Below are 25,627 nucleotides of genomic sequence, written 5' to 3'. Positions count from 1 at the left end.
ATTGTGTTTTCATCTTGTTACTCACTTTTGAAGGGTTCTGCTTCCAGGGTAACCACGTAATCAAGTTTGGTTGGAGGAGAGGGAAAGGTGGCAGAGGCAGCTGGGAAGGATCGTTGCTCTCTTTTTCTATCTGCCTGGAGGCTTTTAATACATATTTGCCACCTTTATATCCTTCATGTCTCTGATCAAATTTATTTTTTAAATCCCAAGCCCTCTGAGTTGCTGATGTCTTCCAGTGGAAAATCCACTTTGGGCACGTTAGAAGCCTAAGTAGCTACGGCCCTTGGGGTGGCATGTTAAATACCAGCTCTTACTGTGTGTGTCCAGCCTGCAGCACAGATGTCAGTGCCTTCAGAACAGCCTGTCTTCTCTCGGGAGCAGTTAAATCAAGTCCTAGACATAAAGGGAAGAAGAGAAGCAGAGTCAGAGGGCCCCAGAGCCTTGTGGCAGAGCTTCACGGGGTATTGTGGGAGGTGGAGGAGCCGAGGGAATTTCTGGTTTTCTATGTCTAAGGAACGTTTTGTGTTTCCAGAGTTTAGGAATATTTCATTGTTTTTGACGTGCATCTTTTCTCCCCTTCTTTTAAGGTTGCTGGCGTTGTCGGCCGCGCTGACCTCCTGTGCACCCTGTTCTTTTTGTTATCTTTCCTTGGCTACTGTAAAGCATTTAGAGAAAGTAAGCATTATGTTTGCCTTCTTAATTTTGCAACTTCTTTGTGTTTTTTGTGCTGTTGAGCAGTGTTTTAACAGATGGGGAATTGCTTGTTTACCTTTTGCTTGGAGGGAACATGGCTCTGGAGGTGGAAACGCTCTTTGGGTATCTGCTTTCTCCACCGCCTTTTCAGAATGTGGAATTCTAGATGAGCAAAGCAGATTCTCGGGGTTCACAGGGGAGTTTCCCACTGGCGAAGCCACCAGCAGAAGCATCAGCAGAGCTACTAGAGCTCCTGCTTTATCCCCCCTGTACCCCCAGAAGGTGCCAGTGCTCACTCAGCGTGGTTACACCTATCACACTTCACACCTTTGTCATTATTGTTGTACATACCAAGATAGAATGGTCACTTCTTCCAGTGACTCACCTGAGAGTTCAGGGACAAGTGAATAAAACAGTGTCAGGTGCAGAAAGTAGTGGAGGTAACTTTTCCTGAGATTGAAAGTTAACTTGCAGACAGGCACATGTGTCTCTTCCTCGGGGTGGGGTCCCCCACCATGACCATAAAGCTCACCACTGATCTGGGAGGTCACATCTCCCTCAGCCTCACAGTGAAGCTGATGACAATGCTGGTGTCTTTTCTCTAAGATTATGACTTGGGGGGCTGGGGTTGTGGCCCAGTGGTCGAGCACTTGCCTAGCATGTGTGAGGCACTGGGTTCAATCCTCAGGACCACATATAAATAAGTGAACAAAATAAGTATTGTGTTCATCTGCAACTAAAAATATTTTTTTTAAAAGATGATGATTTGGGAGTGAGAGGAGGGTTCCATTTACCTCTCTCTGATGTGTCCATTGCAAATGTTACTTAAGGTTCTAAAGCTGTGAATTAAATAGGAACTTACAGATACCCGGGATAGAGACTTGTGGTTTTTCTCAAAGACGATTCTTAAAAGTCTCATGAAGTATCATTTAATACATTTTATTTAACACATTCTACCTTAAAGTAACTGCACTCTATTCTTAATGGATTTCAGATACATCTAATGTGTCTTTTGAAGAAGCACCAAATGTCCTACTATAGGTTTCACGTGGGGGATGATACACTACAGTCCTTCACTACTTTTAAAGATCTTGCTCTTGTGAAATAATGGAAAAACTATCATGAAACTAAAAATTCTGTCAAGTGAACCAGTACATTTATTAGCCCACTTTTAGTGGAATTTTTTCAGCATAGTGAAAAACTAAAGACATTTCATATTCTTTTCCTGATTTCTTTACGATTTCTGTAATCTAATTCATAAATTTGTGCGTTAATATTTATGTGTATGTTTTTAATTCATTTATGGAATTATAAAATTATATATCTATACCAAAGATAAATTTATTTTTTATTAAAAACCTTTGGAAACTTAGTACCAAAGGTGAAGTTGCTTAAATGATGGTTTTTCAGTTAATTAATACTTTGATTTGTGGGAAATTAGTTAAGTATATTTCAGTACTAACATAAATATTTTAACCATAAGTAACCATTTGACCTTTCCCTTTGGTCCAGTAAATTTCTGCTAGCATTTATAATATGTTTATGTTAGCATTGGAAAGAAATGACCAGGCCTTTAAGGTTAAGTTCATAATGTTTTCAACAAAGTTAACCTGGAAATATTTTATGTTTGCAAATCAATCATGGTGGTAGATGTGGCTTTTAGGATTAGATGTTAATTTGGTAGAAGCTACTTGGAGCAGTCAGAGTATGGATGGATGGATATGGGAGCCTTCTCAGAAGCCTGTCTGTGGTCTGCAAGCTGCCCCATCTTCTTGGAGTCTGCTTTCCTATTAACTTGAACCCCCTTTAGGAAAAGAAAAGAGTGGATCACAGTGGAGCTTGTGGACCACCCTGGTCTCTGATCCTAGCAGTCATGGACAGCTTACCTAATTAGCCTTTGGAAGTTATGAAGCTAAAGTAGTTGGCTCTGCACACCCATTCAGACCTCAGGGCCTTGACCCTGAGTGTTAATTGTTATTGGTCTGCCCCCCAACTGTGTCCACTTGCACGGTCCGGCTTTCCCTTCTAGATCATCACGGTGTCTCTTTAAGGTTTAAAGTGGGTGGTTTCAGATACCCATGTTTTGAGCTGCAGTCTCCATCGTTATAAATTGGTTTTCATTGCTATTTTCCATTTCCTCTCGTTTCCCCTCACACGCCATTGACAGAATGACGGAACTCTGTTCCAGATGTGTGCCAAAGGTCTGGAGACCCAGAGTAGCCTGGGTCCTAACCCTAACCCTAACCTAAGGCCTACAGGCCGTAGAGGCACTGCAGTTAGCTGCCTTGAGGGGACTCCCTTGTGTCCCATGCCTAAGTGATTCTCTGAGTGCCCCTGGCAGTATGCTGGGCCTGAGCCCACCCGTGTCACTTCAAGACCTTGTGACTAGATGTCCAGCTACCCCCCCCTGCCCACCTTGCTTCTCGGGCCATGTGGCACCAGAACAGCCCCTCACTCCACCAGCTGCGCTGTCACCTCTTCTTAAAACTCCCAGTGCCACCCCCTTTGTCTACTCACCCACAAAATCAGCTGATGAAGTCTGGGGCCTTGCCTTCTCTCTGGGGTTTCCAGCAAAACCTTGTTCTGGTTTTCTGTACCCCTTCTAAACCTGCTGAGAGTAGAACGCTCTTCTTTGTTGATAGATACCAACTCTTTGGACTCATCCTTAAACATCATGCTAATTAATGTTCGACTTCACACATGGTGCACAGGAGTCTCTTAAGAGGAGTATGATGCCCACAAACTGAGACACCTTCACAGAGGGGAAGTGGGAAGAGCCCAGCGTGCAGAAGCCATTCTGGCTCAGCATTCATGAAAAGTACTCACGGTCTCTGATTCTGTCCTAAAACAGCACAGAGGCTTACCCGTTTAGGGCATTCATTCCATCACCAGTAATTAATGAAACTTCAAGGGCCTGCCCTGTGTCCAGTGCTGGGGATTCAAAAACTAGAAAGACAGAGTCCATACCCGTAAGGGGCTTGCAGTCCAGTGTGTGGGTGTTTTGCTGGGGATCAAACCCAGGTCCTAGTACATGCTCTGGTGCCAGGTCCAGGTGCTCTGCCACTGAGCTACACCCAGCCCCCAGTCAGTATATTTTGATTAAAACAAAGCTTTCTTAGCAGGCACTTAGTATCACTCTCTCGTGGACTTTGCTAAATGGAAGGCTGTGGCCTTTGTACCACTAATTTCTTTGATATCCTCTTTATTAAATTTCCCCCAATGCAACAGAACTCTTCACACTAATGGGCATTCAGGTATCTGTTTTCATTTGGAATTTGAGATATCTTAAAGAATAATCACATTTTTATTTCCCTCTGGCTAGTCAGTGCCCATGTACAAAACCCAAGTGGTAAGCGTGTTCATGACGTGTGTTCATATCATCACAGGTGTGGTTTTTGTTCCAGCTGTCTGGGTTTCTGAGTGCTCAGCAGGGAATCAGAGCTTTTCTGTGGAGACCTTAAGTCCGCTGTTTATTGGGATGCCAATAATAATACTGTTTAATCTTCCAATTTAATGTTTAAAGTGACCCCTTTAAAGATCTGGTCTTTATACTTTTAGGGTCTGGACCTAAAGTTTAAAGAAGTGGGGGAGGGTCCAGCATTAGTTACACATAAACTTGAAATCCAAGAAAGGTTTTTCCAGAGGAACAGATCTAATATTATTTTATAAGAGAAAAAAAATTACATCCTCCAAAATCAATGTTTTAGCTAGTTAAAAAGCTCTTTCAGAGGCTGCATCTCTTTTCGAGTAATCTCATTAGCTTCCTTTATAGATGCGGAGTCTGTATTGTAAAGCTCTGGACAGTTTTTAACTACCTGAGTTTATGAGCAAACAACTCTGGGCTTGCCTCTGGAATCCTGGTATTTTCAGAAAATGAAAAATCCCACTCATATAACATTTCCAGTGCTCTGCCCCTTTTCTTGTTTGTTTATTTGTTGTTTTTCTTTTATTATTTAGGTAAAATGTCTCCAAGCAAGATCTTTTGCAACAAAAAAATTTGGGGGAGGGGGGGATTCTGAGGATTGAACCTAAGTGTGCTTTAACCACTGAGCCCACATCCCCAGCCCTTTTTTATATTTTATTTTTTGAGATAGGGTCTCACTAAGTTGCTTAGGGCTTTGCTGAGTTGCTGAGGCTATCTTTGAACTTAAAATCCTCCTAACTCAGCCCCCTGAGCCTCTATAGGCATGTGCCACCACACCCAACAACAAAATCTTATTTTAAAAAGGGGAATGTCCTTGTAAAGGCCACATATTTTTTCTTTATTCAAAAAAAAATCATTAGGTCAAATGAAGTCATTGGTACGCTGGTTTTTATTTCTGAATGTTTCAAACAGAAGGTATTGTTCTTATGATGAGATGTCTTTGTCAATATTTCTTTGTTTTTAAAAATAGTAGTTCAGGTTGGAAATAGTTCATGTCTGTCCTAGAAGCTCGCTAGAATGGTGAAAACAATTGTGTTTTTAAACCAGTACCTTAAAATACTCATCTCGTGGGAGTTAGGACTAAGAAGAGAAATTTACTAAGTCTCACTTGAAGTGGGAGAGAGTCTCCTCTAGAGAGAAATGGGTTTGCTACCCATCTAAACAACCATTTTAAATCCTATACTGTTATTCATAATCCAGAGACAGAATCCCAAACCTCAGTTGTTCTTAACTTCTTGAACCTTCTTTGTTATTTTGCTCTCCTTATCTTATTTCAGACACCAAGACAGGGTAGCTCTCTCAGATTATCATTCCTTTGTACTTTCATTCTGATTTAAGAAATCTGTTTCCCTTGACTTAGAACCATGCAGCTTAAAAAGTCGGGCCATAGCCTAACTCATGTCACACGGGACCCCTGCTCTTAGAGTCAGGCCTCTGCCCACTGAAAGCTGCCTGGGACGCCGTCGGGCATGTCTTCTCCGCCTGCACGTTTCTTTCCTTCCTGCATTGCTTGATCCCCCACCCCCATTCAAGGACAGCAAGTCTGACTTTGAGGCTGTGTGTGGAAGCGGGCTTGGTTGGTTCCAACTTTTGGAACGTGAATCTGATGCTCATTGTGTCGCTCTGGCAGCTACAGAATCGTGGCCACCTGTCTGCGTGGCGCGGTTCCCACACACACCAGGATGTGCCAGTTCCACTCGGCAGAGATGCCAGGCGGAGAGTGTTGAGGAGGGCTAGCGTGGACAGAGTGGTGCTCTTGCTGCAAGGAGGCTCCCGCTGGAAGCAGTGCCAGATCCGAGGCACATGCTTCATTAAATCGCCACATCTGTTGGCACTTGTGGGTGTCAACACTGACAAGTGTCTTTCTGCTGTTGAACCTCCCCCCCCCCCACCCCGAGTTCTCTTTACTCTGTCAGCCTTTGCCTCCACTTACCTACGGGGTTGAATTATCTTAGATAATAGAGACACGTATTGAAACAAGAAAAAAATTGATGAGGCGAATCTTACCACTGGATCATGAACGGTTGGTGTTTGCCAGTGCTGGTCTTGCAAGAGATGAGGGACAGCAGGGAGTAAGAACCATCCTCCCCTGGCTCACTGGAGCCCTCTAGAAGAAAATGAGACAGAACTCTGGGTAAAGGTGTCACCCCGAAGTGCTTAGGAGCTGTGCACAGGTTGGAATCCCCGTCTTGTGAATTTTCTGAACAAAAATATTCATAAATAAAACTGCACCGGAGGTGACATCTGACTCTCACAGTTCATTTTTAACTGTGTTTTTTTTTTTAAACAGTTACTTCTGACTTTAAAATTAGTCAGTGTTCTGTTTCTTATATTCTTACGTAATATTTTAAATTAAAAAATGTTTTCAAGAGTCTCTTACAGGATGGTGATTCTTCCAATGTGAAGGGGTTTAAAGACTGTATCTAAAGGTGAAAAGACTTGATTTCTGGCTATATTTGTTCACACTGAGAAAATTATTAACTTTTTGGTATTAAATTATATCATAATCGAATAAGAAATATAGTGATATAAAAGACTTCTGAAAGACATGGAAATAGAGGAAACTATTCATTGATTCAACAGATTTTTACTGAGTGCCCTCTGTATGCAAGGTGGCCCACTGTTACCTGTCTCAGTCATCTTATTGAAATGCTCAAACTTGGGATAAAAGAATGTGTTAGTTACTCAGTAGGAATGTAGCCACAGAGACACAAACCAAATTCACCTAGATGACATTATATATTGACAGTTATTAGCATTGCTCACTTTAGCAAACTAAGACTCAAAATTGATGTGAGGGATTACATGGGTAAAACTATCCTAGGGCAGTGTATTGCCAGAACTCCACAAAGTGTGGCTGTCCCAACACTCAGAACCCCAAGTTTTGATTTTATAAAGCCTCTTTTTTTCTCATGCCAGCACTGGAGATATTTTGTCAATGCTATGTCAACAGACCTTGGTTTATCATGCACATCATATTACACATTTGGAAAGACGACCTGTTTGACTTATGTGGGTTTAAGATATTAATGAAATTGAGATTTCCAGTTGGATTCTGGAAAACTCCAAAGTGTATGTGCATGTTTAGTCTTGTGGCTCCTGATAAACTCACGCCCTATTTTTCAAGTTTTGAAGGTAGAGTTGGAATACAAACAGCAATTCCAGATCATTTTAACTACGAGCTGAGACTTTGATCACATGGTCTAGAGACACTTCTGTGTAATAGAAATGTGGCGCACTCCTGTAATCCCAGCAGCTCAGGAGGCCGAGGCAGGAGGTTCGCAAGTTCAAAAGCCAGCCTCAGTAATGTGAGACATTAAGCAACTCAGTGAGACCCTGTCTCTAAATTTAAAAAAATACAAAGTTGGGCTGGGGATGCGGCTCAGTGGTCCAGTGCCCCTGAGTTCGATCTCTAGTACCCTACCCCCCAAAAAAAAGAAATGTTGAGAGCCTTATATGTAATTTTAAATTTTCTAAGTTACATTATAAAAAGAAACAGGCAAGATTAATTTTTAATAATATATTTTATTTAGTTCAATGTATCAAAAATACAATTTCAATGTAATGTATATTAAAAAAACCCCAAAATATTCTGCATTATGTGTTTCGTACAAAGTCTTCAAAATTGGGTGTGTATGTTCCACTTACGACATGTCTCATACGTATTGGGACTAGATAAATTTCGGTAGATTTTTGGCTACATGGTGACTCCTCTCCTGGATAGTGACAGATCTGGAATGTGGGCCTCTGGGTGCAAACCTGCCACTACGTTAACTGTTGAAATTTTGCCTTTGATCTGAAATTGCCACTGTTGTGAGGAGTGATCCTGAATATTTAATGATCACTGAATAAGGTTCTTAGCAAAGGCACAGGACCTTCCTCTCATATGCTTTTACTCTGGGTGCATTTTACAGGACCCTGGAGACCTAAGGGAAGATTAAAGGGTAGGATTCTTCCAGGAAAATTGCCATTGAGGATTTGCAAGTAGATGTGGAATGAGGGCTTAGGACTTGAGAGAGGTGGTGAAATTACCGGGTGAGATTAGGGAGAAGATTGTTGATAAATCCAAAGGCTGTGTTTTCTGTATGCTATTTTTCTGAATTCAATTAAGTCTGAGATAGCCATCCGAGGAGAAAGCCATTTTAAATTCTGCATGAGTGGGAAAGGAGCCCCATCATTTTCACACCTGTGAAGTAATTTTACTGCATGTTAACAGGGTCTCCTTAAGAGAGTCCCTTGAGCGTTTCCAATGGGGGAACTGGGAGTTTGTTTCCTATCAGAGGCCTCTGACCCATGGGGAAAAATTAATCCATGTCACAGTCGAATAAAATACAAGGTGATTCAGTTATTCTAGGAAAAGAGGCAAAATGATCTAGGAACTTGCTTTTGAAATTAAGAACCAGGAGCAGTGCACTGAGAAATCATATTCTATTTAGGTGAAAAGTACGAACACAGATTGGGGAGTGAGAAGGTTGTCAAGTCTGATCCAGGTGATAGTTGGTGGGGGTGAGCAGGTGCATTGGTGTCCAGTGAACAGCTGAACCTGGTGCTCTGTCCACTTGAAGAAGATGGTAGGCGAGGCTGGATCTCAGACCTCACCTCCTGCTAGACCTGGAGGGTTGGGGGCAGTGTCTTTACCCCGTTGACCTGTAGAAGAGAACCCATGATAACTGATGGGATCATCTGTCCTTCAAGGTTCTGTTTCCATATGAACTACTCATATGAGACAATGCTTCAGTGGTTTCAGACAGATTCAGGAAAAGCATTATTTTGGGAGGAGGACAGCATTCATTGAGCTGTGGTGGACGAGGCCATCTCTGTCTCTGCAGTGTGGCAGAAGTCCTGGGCTTTTGTGCTCTGGCATGGGACATCGTGAGCTGTGATCACTTTGGATTTTTGCCAGCTGAGTCCTGGACTCCATGCTCAAATCTCTGGTTCATTTTCCCAAAATAATTTCCTGAAAGGAATTAATTGATGTGTTAGCTTTAGGGTTATTTTGGTCAAAAAGGTTTTTAAAGCTTTGATATCTGCCAACACTTGTTTGTTAATGAGTGCTAGCAAATACCCAAATGAAATAAGTAATTCTCGTAGACATAAATGCTCAAATTGGACTCATGCTTAGTATGACAGGCTTTTTAAAAGTTATTGTTGTGGTTAGAATTGTGATCCTTGGGTATTACGTACACATATGTGATTAATTTCTGCAAGTAACCATCCTTAAGTTTGCTTGATGGAACTAAATGTGCTGACATGTAATAGTTTTTAGTGGAGAGAACTTGATCTCTGGGCACTGTGCCACCTGAACAGTTTGGAGCTAAGACCCAGAATTTAGAAGGGCAGGCTTGGGCTCAGCATCAGGAAGAACATTCTAACACCCCAAAGTTTTAAAAATGAAATGGGCTGTTATAAAAAGTTCCTCTCCATTGCTGAGGTTGCACGCGCATGCAAACGTCAAGGCCGGGTGGCCCCCTGCTGGAAGCATCTTGGAAAGAATTCTGCTTCATTCGCTGAACACGTGTTGCCTTTCAGAGTCAGTCAGGGGCTGCGGATTTGGTCAGTAAAATTTCCAGTTTCTCCTGAAAGCCAGGCATGGTGCCAGGGCTGCAGCTGTTTACAAGCTTGCTACCAAGAATGATGCTCTCAACCTTCAAGGAGCCTCAGAATCATTCTGGAAGCTCTTTAAAGGGGCCAATGGCTGGTTGCCATCCTCAGAATTCTGCTGCAGGAATTCTGGGTGGGACCTGAGTGTGTGTTTCTAGCAAGATCCAGGCACAGGTCCTGGGACCCCACATTGTGAATAGCACTGGTTTAGGATAGTGGTTCTCACCTGGGAATGATCCCCACCCACCAAAGTCCTTTGACAGTATCTGTGACACTCGTGGGGTGAGGGGTGCTACTGGCGTCTAATGAGTAGAACTGGGGATGCTGCTAAGCATCTAGAATGCATGACAGCCCCACAACAAAGACCCAGCCAGCCCCACATCAGTACTGTTGACACTGAGGAGCCCTCATCTGTGGGGGTGACAGAAAGTCAAGTGTTTATAGCAAGCTGTGAATAGATGGTGATAAGATAGCTCTGATAGATTGTGATAAGGGCAGTTTAGAGGCTGTGACTAATCCTAACTTAATCCTGGAGGTCAGTTAGGGGAACCTACCCACAGGGGCAATAACGCATGCAGTAGGACCATTTGCCACAATAAACCAAGTGAATTTGAAAGAGAAGTGCCTGGGAGGGCGGGGGGCACAGTTTTGCAGTTTAAGTGACATTTGACAGCTTTATAAAATGTGTAGCAATTTTGCCAGGGGTGTTCTAGCCTAAGGGAACTGGGTAAGCAAAGCCAAGGGAGAGCTTGTTGAGTTGGCTGGTGTGCCCAGAATGCAGTACAGACCCCGGGAGACTGGGGAGACTGGAGAGGTGCCGGGTGGTCACATTAGGACGCCAAATGCAAGCCACTTTCAAAAGGGTGGTGTTTAGCCTGAAGGCAGCAGCAGGTGTCAGTCCCATCAGGAATCAGTTCTGTTCACATTTTGCTGAGAGTCCCTGTGGTGCAGCTGGGTATGGGCTGCGTTATCTGGCCATAAGTCTCTACCCATATGTGGAGTGTGCCAGGTTAAGGGTGCCTCCTGCCCCTAGAGACGCCACCCCTGCTCTTGGGACATGCAAGCCTTCTTTCCATGAGGGTGGGGGGGGGCGGGCTTTGCAGATTAGTTCTTAGGATTCACAAGACTAATCCCTCCATTCAGGGTCTGCATGTCACACACATACACACAAAAGCGCTTCTTGTCAATGTCCTGAGCAAGCAGTTTGATGAGAACCAGCGCATGCCTTTTATATCGTGTACCATGCAGGGCACATTTCACGACAGGGTGACTCACCAGCCACCCCCTTGACTGTTGCGTGGAAGCCCATTGGAAATTCCACCTCCCTCTAAGCTGAGGGAGTTTTGCTGACTCATGTGCAGGAAGCATGTGCTGAATGTTTCCTTGGCCCTGGCAGAGTACCAAGTGACAAACACGGTTTTTAATATATGCACATCTAAAAGGTACTAAAGGTTAGACAATGAAAAGTCAGACTTCCTCCCTTCTCATCCCAATTTTTCTTCTTAGAACTTCTCAGAAACTAATGTAGCCAGTTTCTTACATATTTTCCAGAGATGTTTTGCTCTTTTGCAGCATGTAACACAAATGGCCAAGCATTCTGTCATAGTTTTTCCCCTTCTCAAATCTGTCCTGAAAGGGGGTGAGGGATGGCTTAGTGCTAGAGCACTTGCCAAAAATGCAGAAGACCCTGGGTTCAATCCCCAACGTGGCCAAAAAAGAAAAAAAGAAAGAAAAGGCAAACAAGATGCCTCACATCTACCCTGAGATAATTCCTGATGTCCCTGATTCATAGATGAGGGCATTATGACTGTAAGGATAAGTAACTCACTCAATGTCCTATAATAAATAGTAGGAGTGGAATTCTAAAGTGGAACTGGCCCAAGGCACCTGACAAGCTCATGATTGGATCCTCCAAGCGGGCTCCCATTCGTTCATGTGTTGAGATGAGGAGCAGGGACTTCAAAGGAAGGACAGCGATGAGTCCTACCTATCACCTGCCTCCCTTCCCAGCAGTTCAGCTCCTTCCCCAGACTGTATGCACCACTGACCACAGCAGTAGATGGCCAGACCCTGCCTGCTCCTGAGGCAGCTCAGGTCCTGCAGTTGTTCTTGAGCTCCCCTGGTCCTGAGCTGCTCACAGGCCCACGTGTCTGGCAGTATTTGACTTCTGTTGATGCCACACTCCCATGCAGGCTGGCAGCCTAGCCTGGCCCACAGCCTGGCTTGTCCCAGGTGGACATTCAGTGCCAGCCCTTTGTCAGTAACCATGCACCCTTTGGTAATGGTCAGAGCCAATCCACACAGGGAACAGAGCAGACCCAGTCTGAGCCATATTATGTGCAGAGAACCCAGCCTTCTGTCCAGGGATTGGTAGACAGTCTAAGAGGTGCTCAGGCCTTCCTAGCTCCTCCATTATGACTGCTGGGGCCATCTTGAAACCAGATGGATTGTTTGCAGTCTCAGTGGGAGTTCTCAACACAACTCATCAAAATGGTCTAGAAGGTGATTGGCAGGTAGGGAAGAAGGAAATTGCCTCATACAGACTCTGAGTTGTAGTGTCTTTGTGGCCAGGACTTTCTTACAATGCCTTCCAAAGGCACTGGGCACCCTCTCAGGAGAGCCTTGAGATGGGATATATGTCCCATCCAGAGGACATTGTCCAGCCAGAATGCAGGAATGCACACACATCCACAGAGGCGTGCGATCTGAAGACCAAACTCCGATTTCGAATTGTAGCTATTTTAGGTGCATGCTTGGAATTTTTGTTTCTGGTGCTAACAAGGTGGAGCACGTTGCATTAATTTTGCATGTATCATTTCTTTGGTTGACAGGTAACAAGGAGAGAGCACACTCATCTACCCTCTGGGTGTTGCTGAGCATCGTCTTGGGAGCAGTGGCCATGCTGTGCAAAGAGCAAGGGATCACTGTGCTGGTAAGAGCCCAGACTCAGGCAGGGCCTGCCCTTTGTTCACATCCTTCCCATCCTACCTCTCAGGCCAGCCCTGTCTCTGTGACCTCCTCTACTTCTGCATCCCATTGCTGGCCTAAGGGCATAGACCTTTCTTGACATTGGCTTATGCTGTCGTAATTCAGATGAAGACTGACTGGTGCCCTTGTCCACCACTAGTAACTGGTGGGAAATGGTGCACAGGAAGTTTATGGGACCACAATTCATCCTCTGAGTGGTTCCATAGGAAAGAGGAAAGAATGGTTCGAGTTTCCTAGGACGCTCTCACATGCATCAGTAGAGTCCTAGGTACAGCAAGGGACTGACCATTGACAAACCAGCAATGTGTTCAATCCTGGATTTTGAAAGGGCAGTGTGTAATTTGGAAATGAGGAAATTATAGTTCTGCCAGCCACTGAAACCCTCACAGAACCCCACATCCTCGTCTCTTCTCCAGTCTCCACCGGAGAGTCAGACTTCAACCCACACTAGAATCCAAGTGTTCCATGTTCACAATTTGATGGAAAATGAAAACTAGTTAGTTAGTCTAGTATGGAAAGGAGCGTGTGTGATGATGCTGATGTGTCAGGTGGGGCTTAATCCCCAGAGGGCTTTCTCAACCCAGATGTGCCTCCTCATGTATTTTTACTATTGAGCCTTGAAATCTCAGTAATAGAGTAAACATATCATCTTGGTTCATTTTAAATGTTTTAGAGTACATGTTGTTTTGGAAATATAAGTAAAATCCAGATGTGAAACTTTTTTATTGTCATTATTTTACTGATATAGCTTTTGTGCCATAAAAGGCACAGATGTAAAGTATGACTTGAATTTGGACAGTGATATGCATTTATGAGACCATTGTTCTGTCCAGATATGCAACATGCTCATCACCCCAGGAAGAACTTAATGGTGTTGTGTGTGTGTGTGAAAACATCAGAAATTTATTAGTTGCTCAAAACATTACATTGATCTTGACATACCATATATCATACATTTGATTCAAATGGGGTATGAATTCTTATTTTTCCACGTGTACAGACTGCAGGATCACATTGGTTACACATCCACATTTATACATACTGCCTTACTAGTGTCTGTTGTATTCTGCTGCCTTTCCTATCCCCTTCCTATCCCCCTCCCCTCCCCTCTCATCATCTCTCTCGACCCCATCTACCCGAACTCATTTCTCTCTCTCTTTTTTTTCCCTTCCCTCTCACATCCTCTTATATGTAATTTTGTATAACAATGAGGGTCTCCTTCCATCTTCTGTGCAATTCCCCTTCTGTCTCCAATTCCCTCCCACCTCTCGTCCCTGTTTAATGGTAATCTCCTTCTCATGCTCTTCCTCCCTGCTCTGTTTTGAGTCACCCCCCTTATATCAAAGAAGACATTCGGCATTTGTTTTTTAGGGATTGGCTAACTTCACTTAGCATAATCTTCTCTAATGCCATCCTTAATGGTGTTTTTTAAGTGAAAATAGTTTTAAAAATCATCAAATAAGAGTAACTTTAAAATCCCTGTCCCAAGTGTGCCAAGACCTGTAACTAAAAACCAGGATGCATACCTGACCGTATGACGTCTGTGTTGTGTTGTCTGGGAAAACTCACATCAAGGCATCTTTCATAGTGTCTCCCTTATGTTGTGATAAGACCCTGGGGCCAGCTAGCTGTGACTTCAGCCATGAACTCAAGCAGACCCATTTGCTGAAGTTCTGGGGTGTGACCGTGCATGCTGTCCCCCCAGGAGCACTTTGTTCATCTAGCCCTGTTCTGTTCTCCCCTCATTGAGGCCCACCTTCCTCCGCACAGGCAGCCAAGCGATCGCTTCACAACTTCAGTGGCACTCCAGTTGCCACTTGAAGCCCCGCCCACAGCTTCCCCCTGTGTGTCACAGGGAACTTGGGCTCCACTTGCCTGCAAGCCGCCAGCTGCCAGCCTCTCCTCAGCACCAAACCCGACAAGCTGTTTCTGCCCCAGGCCTCTGTAGGGATGTTCCTTCTGCCTGGCCCTCCCTGCGCCTGCTCCTTCTGTCCTCAAGTCACACTGACAGTGTCAGTGACCCATCCCATCAGCTCTGTCCCAGGTCTCTTCTGGCTCAGTCCCCACTGTAGTGTCACCAGCGACTTGTTTGCCACCTTGGTGATGGTGGCAGGTTCTCTATAGTGCTGTCGTCCACGTGTTCCTTTATTGTCTGCCTCTTCCACTAGACTTTAGTCCCATGAGGGCAGAGACTAGGTCTGTTCTGGGATTCCTAGGGATAAACCTGCATGCACAGAGCAGATTCTCAGCGAGCCTTCATTGCATGGGCAAGAGCACAGAGGTCATTCTAGGACCACCTCGCGTAGGCGCCAGTGGTTCAGCAAGTGCTGAGTGTCTTACGTTAGTCTCGGCTCCCCCTAGGAGCTCCCCAGCGGGGAGAAGAGGGTTCCCCAAGCATAGAGTTACCCCTGTCAGGGTTCATCTGAGTAGAAGCTGTGGTTGAAGCCCCAGGAAGAGAGAGACACAAATCCACTTTCCTTTTCCTCCATTTTAGCCACTTGGGGCTTTAAATTATGAGGGGAAGTTTTAGAAATGTAGGATGTGATCAGAGGTGGAGAAATAGGAAGTAAAAATGTGGAATTTGAGCAACCATAAGAATATCTTGGAAGAGAGTAGTCAAAGCTATTTAGGGGTTCACGTGAGTCAAGGTAAAGATTAGTGGTTTTCCTTATAAAATTAAGGTGAGCTAGCAAGGAAATAGCAAAGAAAAAAAAATTGCTACAGAAAGATAATTGAATCTCCTGCCTAGCTCTCTTATTTAAAGTTGACTCTATGTAAAATGTTTCTCAGCCTTGGCACTGTTGACATTTTAGAGCAGGTAATTCTTTCTGGTGGGGGGCTGTCTTATGGCCTGTCTCTACCCATTAGATGCTAAGAGGACTGCTTTAGTTGTGACAACCTTCATTGCCTCTGGACATTGGCAGACACCACAAGAGGCAGAATCGCTGTTCTGAGAACCACGGCTCTAAAGCCTTGCTCTGATCTGAAGGGCGGTGTGAGGACGGAGCATCCCAACACCCCAGATGCTTGCTGAATCAGATTCCCTGTGTATCAGTCCTCAGGGCGGCTGCCATACTCGTTTGCATGTCAGAAGCACTAAGGTTAGGCTGGATTTACATAAATAAGATGTGGACATTTTGATGCTGCCTTCAAGTGGGATGGAGGAGGGAGTGTGGTTGTGTGTTTGATGCAGTCCTGGTGACCGCATGATTACCCCTTGGTGACCATCCCTCAGCTTCGGGGCAGAAAAACAAGCAGCTGGAGAAGACGGCGGCAGCGAAACAGGAAGCTTCTGCCTTCTAGAAAATGGTTTACAGCCAAGCAGAAAGGGTCTCCTGTGACCCACTATGATCACATATCACATGAGTGAATAAAATCAGGACTCTCTGAAATGTTTAACCCGGCACTGGCCCGTGTATTGGATAATTAGTGGCTACCAACAGTTATGGGAGCAGGTTAAATAGGGATGTCATCCTTGCTCTGAAAACCACAAATTACCACTGACTTCTGACAATTTATGATCTTCTTTTCTACAAAGCCCTATATTAAAAAGACCCCAGTCACATGGGGACAGTTTTAACCATATATTCTGGCTCTATTCAGACCCCTCCTCTCCAGATGGGTCAGGGATATGCTAGGTGATATGGTCTGCTGCAGTGATATTTGCTGAAAGTCTTATCTCAGGGTGGAGAATAGAATCCAAGGTTCATCTTTCCTTCAGCCTGTAACTATAGGCTTAGTAGCTGTCAAAGTAGCCCTTACCTGCAGGAAAGAAGCCATCGTGGGGTGAATGGAAACTGTGCATGGGTGGAGCCACAGTAGCATGCTGCCAGGGGCCTCTCAGGATTGAAGGTATTTGCTGTTCACCTAACAGTCATGGGCAGTTCTCCCAATTGATGGAAGTATCTGACTGCACAGCAGGCCCAGGCTGACGGGAGGCCCTGCCATGATCCAGGTGCATTTCCAAAGTGGCCCTGGGCATCTCCATCCCAGCCAATTGACAGAGTGGCCAGCTTTCAAACCAAACCCCCCAAATCGTACATATCATTTCTACCCATGCCCCGTCGGCCGAACTCAGCCACATGAGCTTACCTAACTATAGGAAGTTGTAGTCTAGCTATGTAACAGAAGAAGGGGATGCTAGTGGGCAATTGAGACTACCTAAGAGATCCAAGGCTTCTGATGTGCACCTGCACCTACTCACCATGCCCAGATGAGCCAGCACTTGAGGCTGGCTTACATGGCTGGGTTGGGACTGTTGATTACTGCCTTCCACTTCAGCGTAATTACCCCAGGCAACTAACCACTCTGCTGAATGAACTAAAGGACTGTTTTATGGTTATGAAGAAAAGGGAGAATCAGGGATGGCCTGTGGGAGCCCCAAATTTCTAGCTACTCTGAATCTTATAAATACTCCTAAGTGTAGGCCATGAAGTCATTGCTGGATAATAAATGTGGTATAATGCTTTACCATGAACAAGTGCCATACAAGCATTGATGGTTCTTTTTTAGCACTGAAGAGTTCTGGGATGATCTGAACTTTTGCATTCCTTGGCCTGATTCAGTAATAAAATTGTGATGTGTAATTGCTACCCAATGAGAGCCAGGCTGTCCCACTACTGATGGTGTGGCTTTGCGTCCTAGGGCTTGAATGCCGTGTTCGACATCTTGGTGATAGGCAAATTCAACGTTGTGGAAGTCATCCAGAAGATAGTACGTAGGGACAAGTCATTGGAGGTGAGTACATACTTTTGCCTCGAGCCCAGACATGGAAAATGTCAAGCGCCAGCTGATTTTAAAATGCCATCTTCTAAGTATTTCTTGTGATTCTGAATTCTAGACTAGCCAGCCCTTAATGCAGTGTCAAAGTAATTGAAGCAGAATTGCTGCACATTGGAACCTGGCTTGGTCACACTTCTGTTTGAAAATCTGTGACAACAGGTGCTTTGTGGTATTCTTTCAGAATATCGGCCTGCTCAGGAGTGGGGGCCTCCTCTTCCGAATGACCCTCCTAACCTCTGGAGGGGCTGGGGTGCTGTACGTGCGCTGGAGAATCATGGGTACTGGCCCGCCGGCATTTACTGAGGTCGACAACCCAGCCTCCTTTGCTGACAGCATGTTGGTTAGGGTGAGTACCCAGTCTGCTCCCCTTTTGCACTATTTTCTTTCCCCATCAGATTTCCAGATCCTTCATCCATCCTCACCTCTACCCCACCACACTCACAAAATCCCTAACAGATAGACACCTCTACCCCACCACACTCATAAAATCCCTAACAGATGGACACCTCTACCCCACCACACTCACAAAATCCCTAACAGATAGACACCTCCAAGTCTGCTTGCTGTCGCTGAGGATATTCTAAGATGAAACCAACTTTTTATCAGAGAAGATGTGTGGAAGCTCCTTGTACAAGCATCTCTTGGTATCCATGGGGATTAGTTCCAGGACCCTCCATGGAAACCAGAATTCATGGATGCTGTAGTCCCTCATATAAAATGGTAGAATGTTTGTGTATAACCTGTGCATATCCTCCTGTATTTTTTAAATCCTCTCTAGACTATGTTTAATACCTCATACAGTGCCTACACATCACTTCATTCACATGGATTCAGCAAAGTACTCAATGGGTAGCAAATTCAAGTTTTGCTTGTTGAAATTTTCTAGAATATTTTTTCCTAAATATTTTCAATCCATGGTGAATCTGTGGATACAAAGGTCCATTCTAATATCAGGTTCCTTGCCAGTCTTATAAAATTGCCCCCAGACCCTGTCACTTATATTATAAGTGACATTAACTTGTCTAGGTTAAGACAAAATGTAACAATATTGTGTGCTCTCTGAAAAGTCTTAATGTTGTCAAGACTCTTTTTTAGCCTAAAGGCAAGAGTATCAAGCCACAGATTCTTAGCTATGTGCTTCATAGAGACAGAAAACAAGAGGACAACCCCAGAACCTTATTCTTAGGTTGGTGGGCACATTGATGACTCCTAGGGCTCAGGTTTCCTGGGTCACAGATGACTTTAGGCATGACAAAATAAATGGCTCATGACTTGACCGGAAATATAGCAAATGTATTGCTTGGTCTGGTGGCTTGGCAGTCTGTTTATGTTTAAAATCCATATGTGTTTTAAAAATTACAGACTTCAGCACCATGTACAAAATACACACTGGCAACATTTTATTTTTATGCATCTGCTGTCCTTGAACAGATGCCTCTGAGTGCCTCAAAAGTGAAGTTAGGAGATATATATATATGTATACATGTTCTTTCAAGTTCAGTGTCAAATAAGTGTTTGTTTTCCTTTTGACTGACAGGCCATAAACTATAATTACTACTATTCATTGAATGCTTGGCTGCTGCTGTGTCCCTGGTGGCTCTGTTTTGATTGGTCAATGGGCTGCATCCCCCTCATTAAGTCCGTTGGTGACTGGAGGGTAATTGCTCTAGCAGCACTTTGGCTCTGCCTAATTGGCCTAATATGCCAAGCCCTGTGCTCCGAAGACAGCGGCAAGAGAAGGTAAGAGCAGCCCTGAATTTTAACTTCCACCCTGGGTCACGGCTGAAGCATTTTGCTAAATCCAGCACTGATCATCTTAACAATTTTGTGGACATGATGTCTAAGGACATTTGTTTCAAATGCATATTAATGGCAAGGATGAGTCCCATCCGCCTAGAGCACAGGGCTGGCTTCAACTAGTGGGAGGGAAGTCAAGGGGGGGTACAGATGACTGCTCTGTCTCCCCCGCCCCTTCCCCCGTGAAATAGCACTTGGAGATCCTTTTCGCTGTAGGTGGTAAAGAGTAATTTATGGTCAGAACAGAGAGTGTAATTGATGTGTGTTGTGCCCATTATTTCACAGTTCTCCTTCAAAAAAAAAAAAAGAAAGAAAGAAAACCAAGTGAATGCTGTGGTGATTCCTTCTGTTGTTGTCCGGTACAAAATAAGCTCCTGCCCCAAAGAGACCATTCTTTCTTGGCAGAAAAAAAAAAATTTTTTTAAAGGTTATTGAGAAAAACAAATGTGTTTCATGGAAATGAAAACTGTTTAAGATGATTTCTATTAAGCATGGTGTTTATAGAATTAGTAATTTCTCAAGATAAATCAAGTTTCACATTCATCTGTGTTTTAAAGTGGTTGATGATTCTAAAGAGCAATGAAATTTGGTCTCAGTCATTTCACATGTACATATGAAACACGATTTTTTAAAAACATACCATAGGCACTGGCTCCAAGAAGGAGCCACCAAATTTGACCTTGCTTCTTCATTCCTCCTCCTGTATCGTATGGGATGTTAGGAAGGATCCATCTGTCTTAGAAGTGTTCCAGTGCTCAGCTCTCTGTTTGGTGGTGTGTACCAATCACACATGATATTAGTTTGTTTCAGATTTATGACATTCATCCTACTTCACTATTATTATTACTGTTAAGTATAGCAGGGAGTTTGTTTTCCATGAAACTACATTGAACTATTTAATACCTAAATGGCTGGAGGCATAGTTAGGAACAGGTGAATTAATCAGAGCTCATAAACGTGATCATTCTAACTTTATTAATATGACTTGTGTGACTTCTAAGTTTTGCTCTCGTGCCTATGTTAAGTGCCTCGGTAATCCCGTACTGCCAGCTAAATCCTCTCCTGGTGACATTTTTCTGCTGGCAATGGTACCATTTTAAGTTGATGACATGAAAAAAAAAAAAAAGAAAGGTCTTTATCATTAATGTTGATAGGATGTTTTTCTTGACAAATCCAAAAAGAACCATCTATTTAAATACTTTTAATCTTCCAGAATCCTTACACTGGGCCTGGGATTTCTTGTGATCCCCTTTCTTCCTGCAAGCAACCTGTTCTTCCGAGTGGGCTTCGTGGTGGCCGAGCGGGTCCTCTACCTCCCCAGCGCTGGCTACTGCATGCTGCTGACCTTTGGATTTGGAGCCCTGAGCAGACATACAAAAAAAAAGGTACCAGCCCAGAGTGGCGCCATGTATGACCAAAACAGCTGCAGCTGCTCACTAGTGACGTTGCTTCTCTCTGTTCTTAAGAAGCTCATCGCTGCCTTTGTGCTGGGGATTTTGTTCATCAACATCCTGAGATGCATGATTCGCAGTGGGGAGTGGCGGAGTGAAGACCAGCTTTTTAGAAGTGCCCTGTCCGTGTGCCCCCTCAATGCTAAGGTACCTTGGCTGCCACCTTTCTTTTAAAAAGATTTTACTAGGAAATATTTTGAATCCTCCAGCTAAGTCAGAAGGACACTTAATGTTGGACAGTATTTTGCATAACACCATGATAACCAAATACATGGTTTTTTTTCTTTACTGTATTTCTTAATGATTTTGATAAGATTCATAAAAATCCCACTTAGCTAAAATACTTCAAAAGACGTTATTAAAACCAGACAATATCAATGAAGCAGATTACTTAAAGGGAGTCCTGTGCATCTTCCAGTTGTTGTGATCACTCTCTGAAGGGCCGGAAAGGGGACATCACATCTCCGGGTGGGAGTTGGGCAAGGCCCACTTCAGAACCCAGACTCTGGCTTTAGTAAGAGCTGGCTCCTCCAAGCTGCAATTCAGAGGTGGTAATACCTACAATTGGGCATCATTTGGTGTAGGACGTTTAAATTATGCTGTGTATTTCACAAAATACATATTTATGTCACCTTCAGGTTCTCAGCATCGGATTGCTTTTGTCAGGTTAAGTAAACAAAAACGTATAGACTACAACGTTGGCGGTGTTTGTGTTGAAGCAGGCAAGAATACATTTTACTTAAGTTTTTTATGAATCTGAGCTTTACACACAGCTGGCTGTGCCTCTTTGGGCAGGAAGGCTGTTTTTGAACTTTCAGTGCCCTTCTCTCTAAGAAGGGGATGATCCCGCATGCTGGCCTTGTTCTGAGGCCCAAGCGAACGAAGGTACCTCAGTCGGTGGCCAGCACAGAGTAAGTGCCAAGAAGTGTCAGCTTGCATGGATTCTTTTGAGTTTGGGCTTCCCATTAAATGGCAGGAAGGTTCTAGGGCATTAGGTTAGAAGACTTTCTGTTAGTATAGATTATTATCATTAAGTAATGATACCTTTTCTCTTAGGTCCTCCAAATTGGAGGTGCCTGGATGCTCCCATGCCGTCCTACTGGATGGGGGGAGCTCTCTGGAATTCTCTCTCTTTTTCACATTCTATATGTATGGGAAAGCAATGATTTCAGGCAAATTTATGTGCATAAAATGCAGAGTTGCTTCTTATTGTGACCTGCAGTGAAAGATAGCAGATAAAAGGTGCTGACTCCTCATCTGTCCTGTTCTTGGATTTAAAACATCTTGTTCGTGTTTTACAGTTGGAGACTTAGATAAAAGAGTGAATTACTTGGAGTTTTTATCTTTAATTTTATTTGCTGACTGATCAACTTATTTCATGCTACTAAAAATAAATTGCCTGTGATTTAGTTTAATAAATGTGAATAGGTTTGCTTTATTTTTACTTTTCTATGTGAATAGCAGTAATTACCCCTTTTTATTTGTGTAGTTCTGTACCAAAGGAGCTCAGGTCCCTTTATAGAGGCTATATAATTAATCTCCATTATCCTCCTGCTAAGGTTCTTTATTTTTCCAAGTGGGAGAAACTGAGGCATAGAAAGGGTAAACTGACATTTGCGTTATTTATTTGGGTGGCTAGATATCAGGTAACTAGTAAATGAGGGGGTGGGACATATGACGACTGGGCCTGAGAGTCAGCCCATGGCATGGATGGTTTCATATGTAACAGGCTAGAAAACAGGGCAGGTACACAGTTAGAGGGGTGTGCCAGTGTGAGCGCTTGTGTTTCTCTTTATAACTTAAGGTATGCACAAAAGGTCTCATCTTCAAAACAGACCCACTGGGAGTAACTGTTTTCTAAGAACTTTTCAATTATACCTTTCAATGTGAGCAAGATAGAGGTTTTTTGTTTTGTTTTTAAACTTTCTACTATAAATCACAGCGTGGTACTGTTGTCTTCCTTTCTTGGACAAAAGCTGAGTAAGTTCCAGGGAAGAGATCTCACTGCTTCCCTTCAGGCCATGGTACAGAATGAGTCCTCCACACTGCTCTTTGCCTGGTGTTCACTGAATATTAAGTCTGCAGCTGGCCCTGGATCTAGTTTACACCCAGATTTACCAACTAAAACTCATCTTTTTTAAAAGATAGCAATGTCAACACAGGTGCTGGTGCCCAGCCTGCATTTAAATACCCACCGTGCCTTGTATATGGTAGGCACTTAAAATTAGTTATTGCATTGGGCTAAATGGAAATTGAATTCACTGAGCCTGCTGTGGATGAGATTGCAAATGTCTAATTTATTTGCAGTCACTTGGTTTTTAAGGCTTAAACATATGTTGCACTTGGTATCAACTCTGCAATACAATTCCACATTCTTTTAACAGTGAGCAGGATCATAGCCCCACATGATGGATCTCCTGAAGGAATGATCCAGGAACCCTTATAGTGTTTTTAGTTTAAAACATTTTAAATTTAATATCCAGTGTTGGCAGAATTTTTCAAATAAACTGATTTAGTACTGGTATTAAAAGCACCTTTCATTCATGATGCTTTTACTTTGCATTTACATCATTCAGTTGTGATGGTGGTTTTTATCTGGCTTCTGTGCTGGTCACTGCCTCAGACTCTGAAGCACAAAGTTGAATGAACAGGTTTGGGGTTTTTTTTGTTGTTGTTGTTTTGTTTTAAAGTCTTTCATATACCATGGAAACAAAAATCACCCCCATTCTCTAAGCAGTTTCAAGACCCTGGTTGTCAGGTTTGTGCTTTGTTTTGTTTTGTAATCTAGGCAGCTATTTTCTAGTCACAGAATCTCCTCCATATAATCCACAGGGTAAAGCCGTTCACCAGGCCTTGATTTAGGGACCTCCTTCTAGGGCTGAATCTGCTTCAAGTCATTCCACTTAAATAACTGCAGTCTGGTTTTCCAGAGGGCCCCTTCCTCTCCCTTGGTCTTCCGGTCTGGCATTCGGAGCATCTAACAGAACACTGTCCATACTGCAGAGGGCAGTTGAACTCTTTGTCTGAGCTTTTTATGGAGAAAATAGAATTTTCCTGGAACAAAGGAAAGCAGCAGGAGCATGGGGGTGGAAGAGGCGGGAGTCATGTTGAATTCGGAGTAGAAGCTGAATTGGTATTCTGGGGCCCCGAGGACATCCCTTACAGGTTGCATTTTCTGGCCTTGGGTTCTTTTGTGCATGGGACGGAAGGTGAAGGCACCCTTCCAGGCTGGGGTCTGGGGAGATGCAAAATCAAGCTATTTACGTCACACGTCTCCCAATGCATGCTCTGGCAATAACATTAACTGAACCACCTCCAGACTATTATTTAAGGATGAAAATACCTGTGAATGGACAATACTTTGGTCCAGGAAGCTAAATTATTCTATGTGGTGCACAGGCGTGCACATTTATATTACCTGCGATTTCTCTGCTTGTGATCCTTTTATCAGATTAGGTAAACACAAGTGTAGCTACTGTAAAGCCTGTTGCATGTGTGCCTATAGAGTGTTGCACTCTTCTTCCCCTTCCACGGATACACTTGAAAAAGTGCCATAGCTGTAGGGTAAGACTGGCCATGCAGGGTGTGATTCTGCCTTCAGAGGTGGTTCAAAGCTGTGTTCCGATGTGGTGCAGCTGGAGTAGGCTTAAACTGTTGCTGTATTTCAAGGTTCATAGCTTTGCTCCAACGGCCATAACAGCCTGGGTGGCTTAATCACAGAACTTTATTTTCTCACAGTTCTGGAGACTGGAAGTCCAAGATCAAGGTCTGCGCAGGGTGGGTTTCCCCTAAGGCCTCTCTCCGTGGGGGGAGATGGCTGCCTTCTCCCTGTGTCTCCCCCATGGTCTTTCCTTTGTGCACACCTGGTGTCTGTGTGTCCAAGTTACCTCTTCTTGTAAGGACACCAGTCAGGATTGAGGCCACCCACATACCCTCATCTTACTTTAATGACCTTTTTAAAGACCCTTTAATTACCTTTTTAAAGTCACTAGTGCCTATTTTGAGGCACATTATACTCCAAGAAGAAAAGCAGATGGTGTGAATGAAGGGATGGCGAAGTTGCCTGGAGCAGTCAGCCCATGGTCACCTGATAATCAGGTGTCACATAGACAAAAAGAAACACAGGCTTAGGAACCCAGTGCAAATCCAACATCACAGTCAGATGGGATGTTCAGCAATGCCAAAGCAGTGTGTCGGCTTGGAGAGAGAAGAGACCACTCAGGCATGCACCAAATGTCACACCTGCATCTGGGTGGTTCTTAGCATGTGCCAGGTGCTTGATAGAAGTGTCATTACCAGTCACCCTGAACATTCATAACTGAATGGATATCTGTAGTCTGTCTTTCTGAAATTGCTACTAGAATTTATGTTATGTGGTTCCAAAAGGAGCTTTCCATCACCAATATGTACCTCTGATCATAGAGACCAAGGGAATGGTGGCTGCAAGGGACACGGGGAGGAGAGAAGGGGAGCTGTGGTTTATCGGAGGCAGAGGTTTAGAGTTGCAGGATGGAAAGAGATCTGGAGGCGGATGGTGGCAGTGGATACACAAGAGTCGGAACGTACTTAGTGCCCCTGAACCACACCCTTAAAAATGGCTGAGATTGTATGTTATGTGTATTCTATCTCAATTAAAAAAATTAAACCATCTTAGAATAAAATGGTCGTTATTAAATAATTCTAAAATTTAGCCATTTAAAGTGAACAACTCAGGGGCATTCAGGGTCTCCAGGGCACTGTAGCCTCAAGTTCTGTCTAGTTCTAAAACACTTTCATCCCCTCAACCCTATTGGTTTCTTCCCCTTTAGTGTGTGAGATGTGGAGTGGGGAGGTCTTCTTGGAGCTTCTCCTTCACTGCCTGGCTCTCTGGGTGGTCACACCCAGCTGGGTC

At 43.8% G+C, this 25,627-nt stretch overlaps 1 protein-coding gene across 4 annotated transcripts in view; it reads left to right on the top strand.

Annotated features, from left to right (window-relative positions):
- Window positions 1–25,627, top strand: part of Tmtc4 (transmembrane O-mannosyltransferase targeting cadherins 4) — a 57,760-nt gene that overhangs the window by 16,126 nt on the left and 16,007 nt on the right. For 3 of the 4 annotated variants that reach the window (XM_071611624.1, XM_027938937.3, XM_071611626.1), the window contains exons 5-11: window positions 588–675; window positions 12,550–12,650; window positions 17,351–17,443; window positions 17,670–17,834; window positions 19,026–19,228; window positions 20,499–20,670; window positions 20,752–20,883. In XM_071611624.1, the coding sequence (XP_071467725.1) occupies window positions 588–675; window positions 12,550–12,650; window positions 17,351–17,443; window positions 17,670–17,834; window positions 19,026–19,228; window positions 20,499–20,670; window positions 20,752–20,883 (954 nt within the window). The remainder of the gene's footprint in view (window positions 1–587; window positions 676–12,549; window positions 12,651–17,350; window positions 17,444–17,669; window positions 17,835–19,025; window positions 19,229–20,498; window positions 20,671–20,751; window positions 20,884–25,627) is intronic. The other variant, XM_071611625.1, reaches the window with a different exon arrangement.

This window comes from Marmota flaviventris, chromosome 4 (genome assembly GCF_047511675.1).
Source record: "Marmota flaviventris isolate mMarFla1 chromosome 4, mMarFla1.hap1, whole genome shotgun sequence".
NCBI lineage: Eukaryota > Metazoa > Chordata > Mammalia > Rodentia > Sciuridae > Marmota > Marmota flaviventris.
Note: the sequence above shows the minus strand (reverse complement) of the source record. Positions and strands in the feature narration are given on the sequence as shown.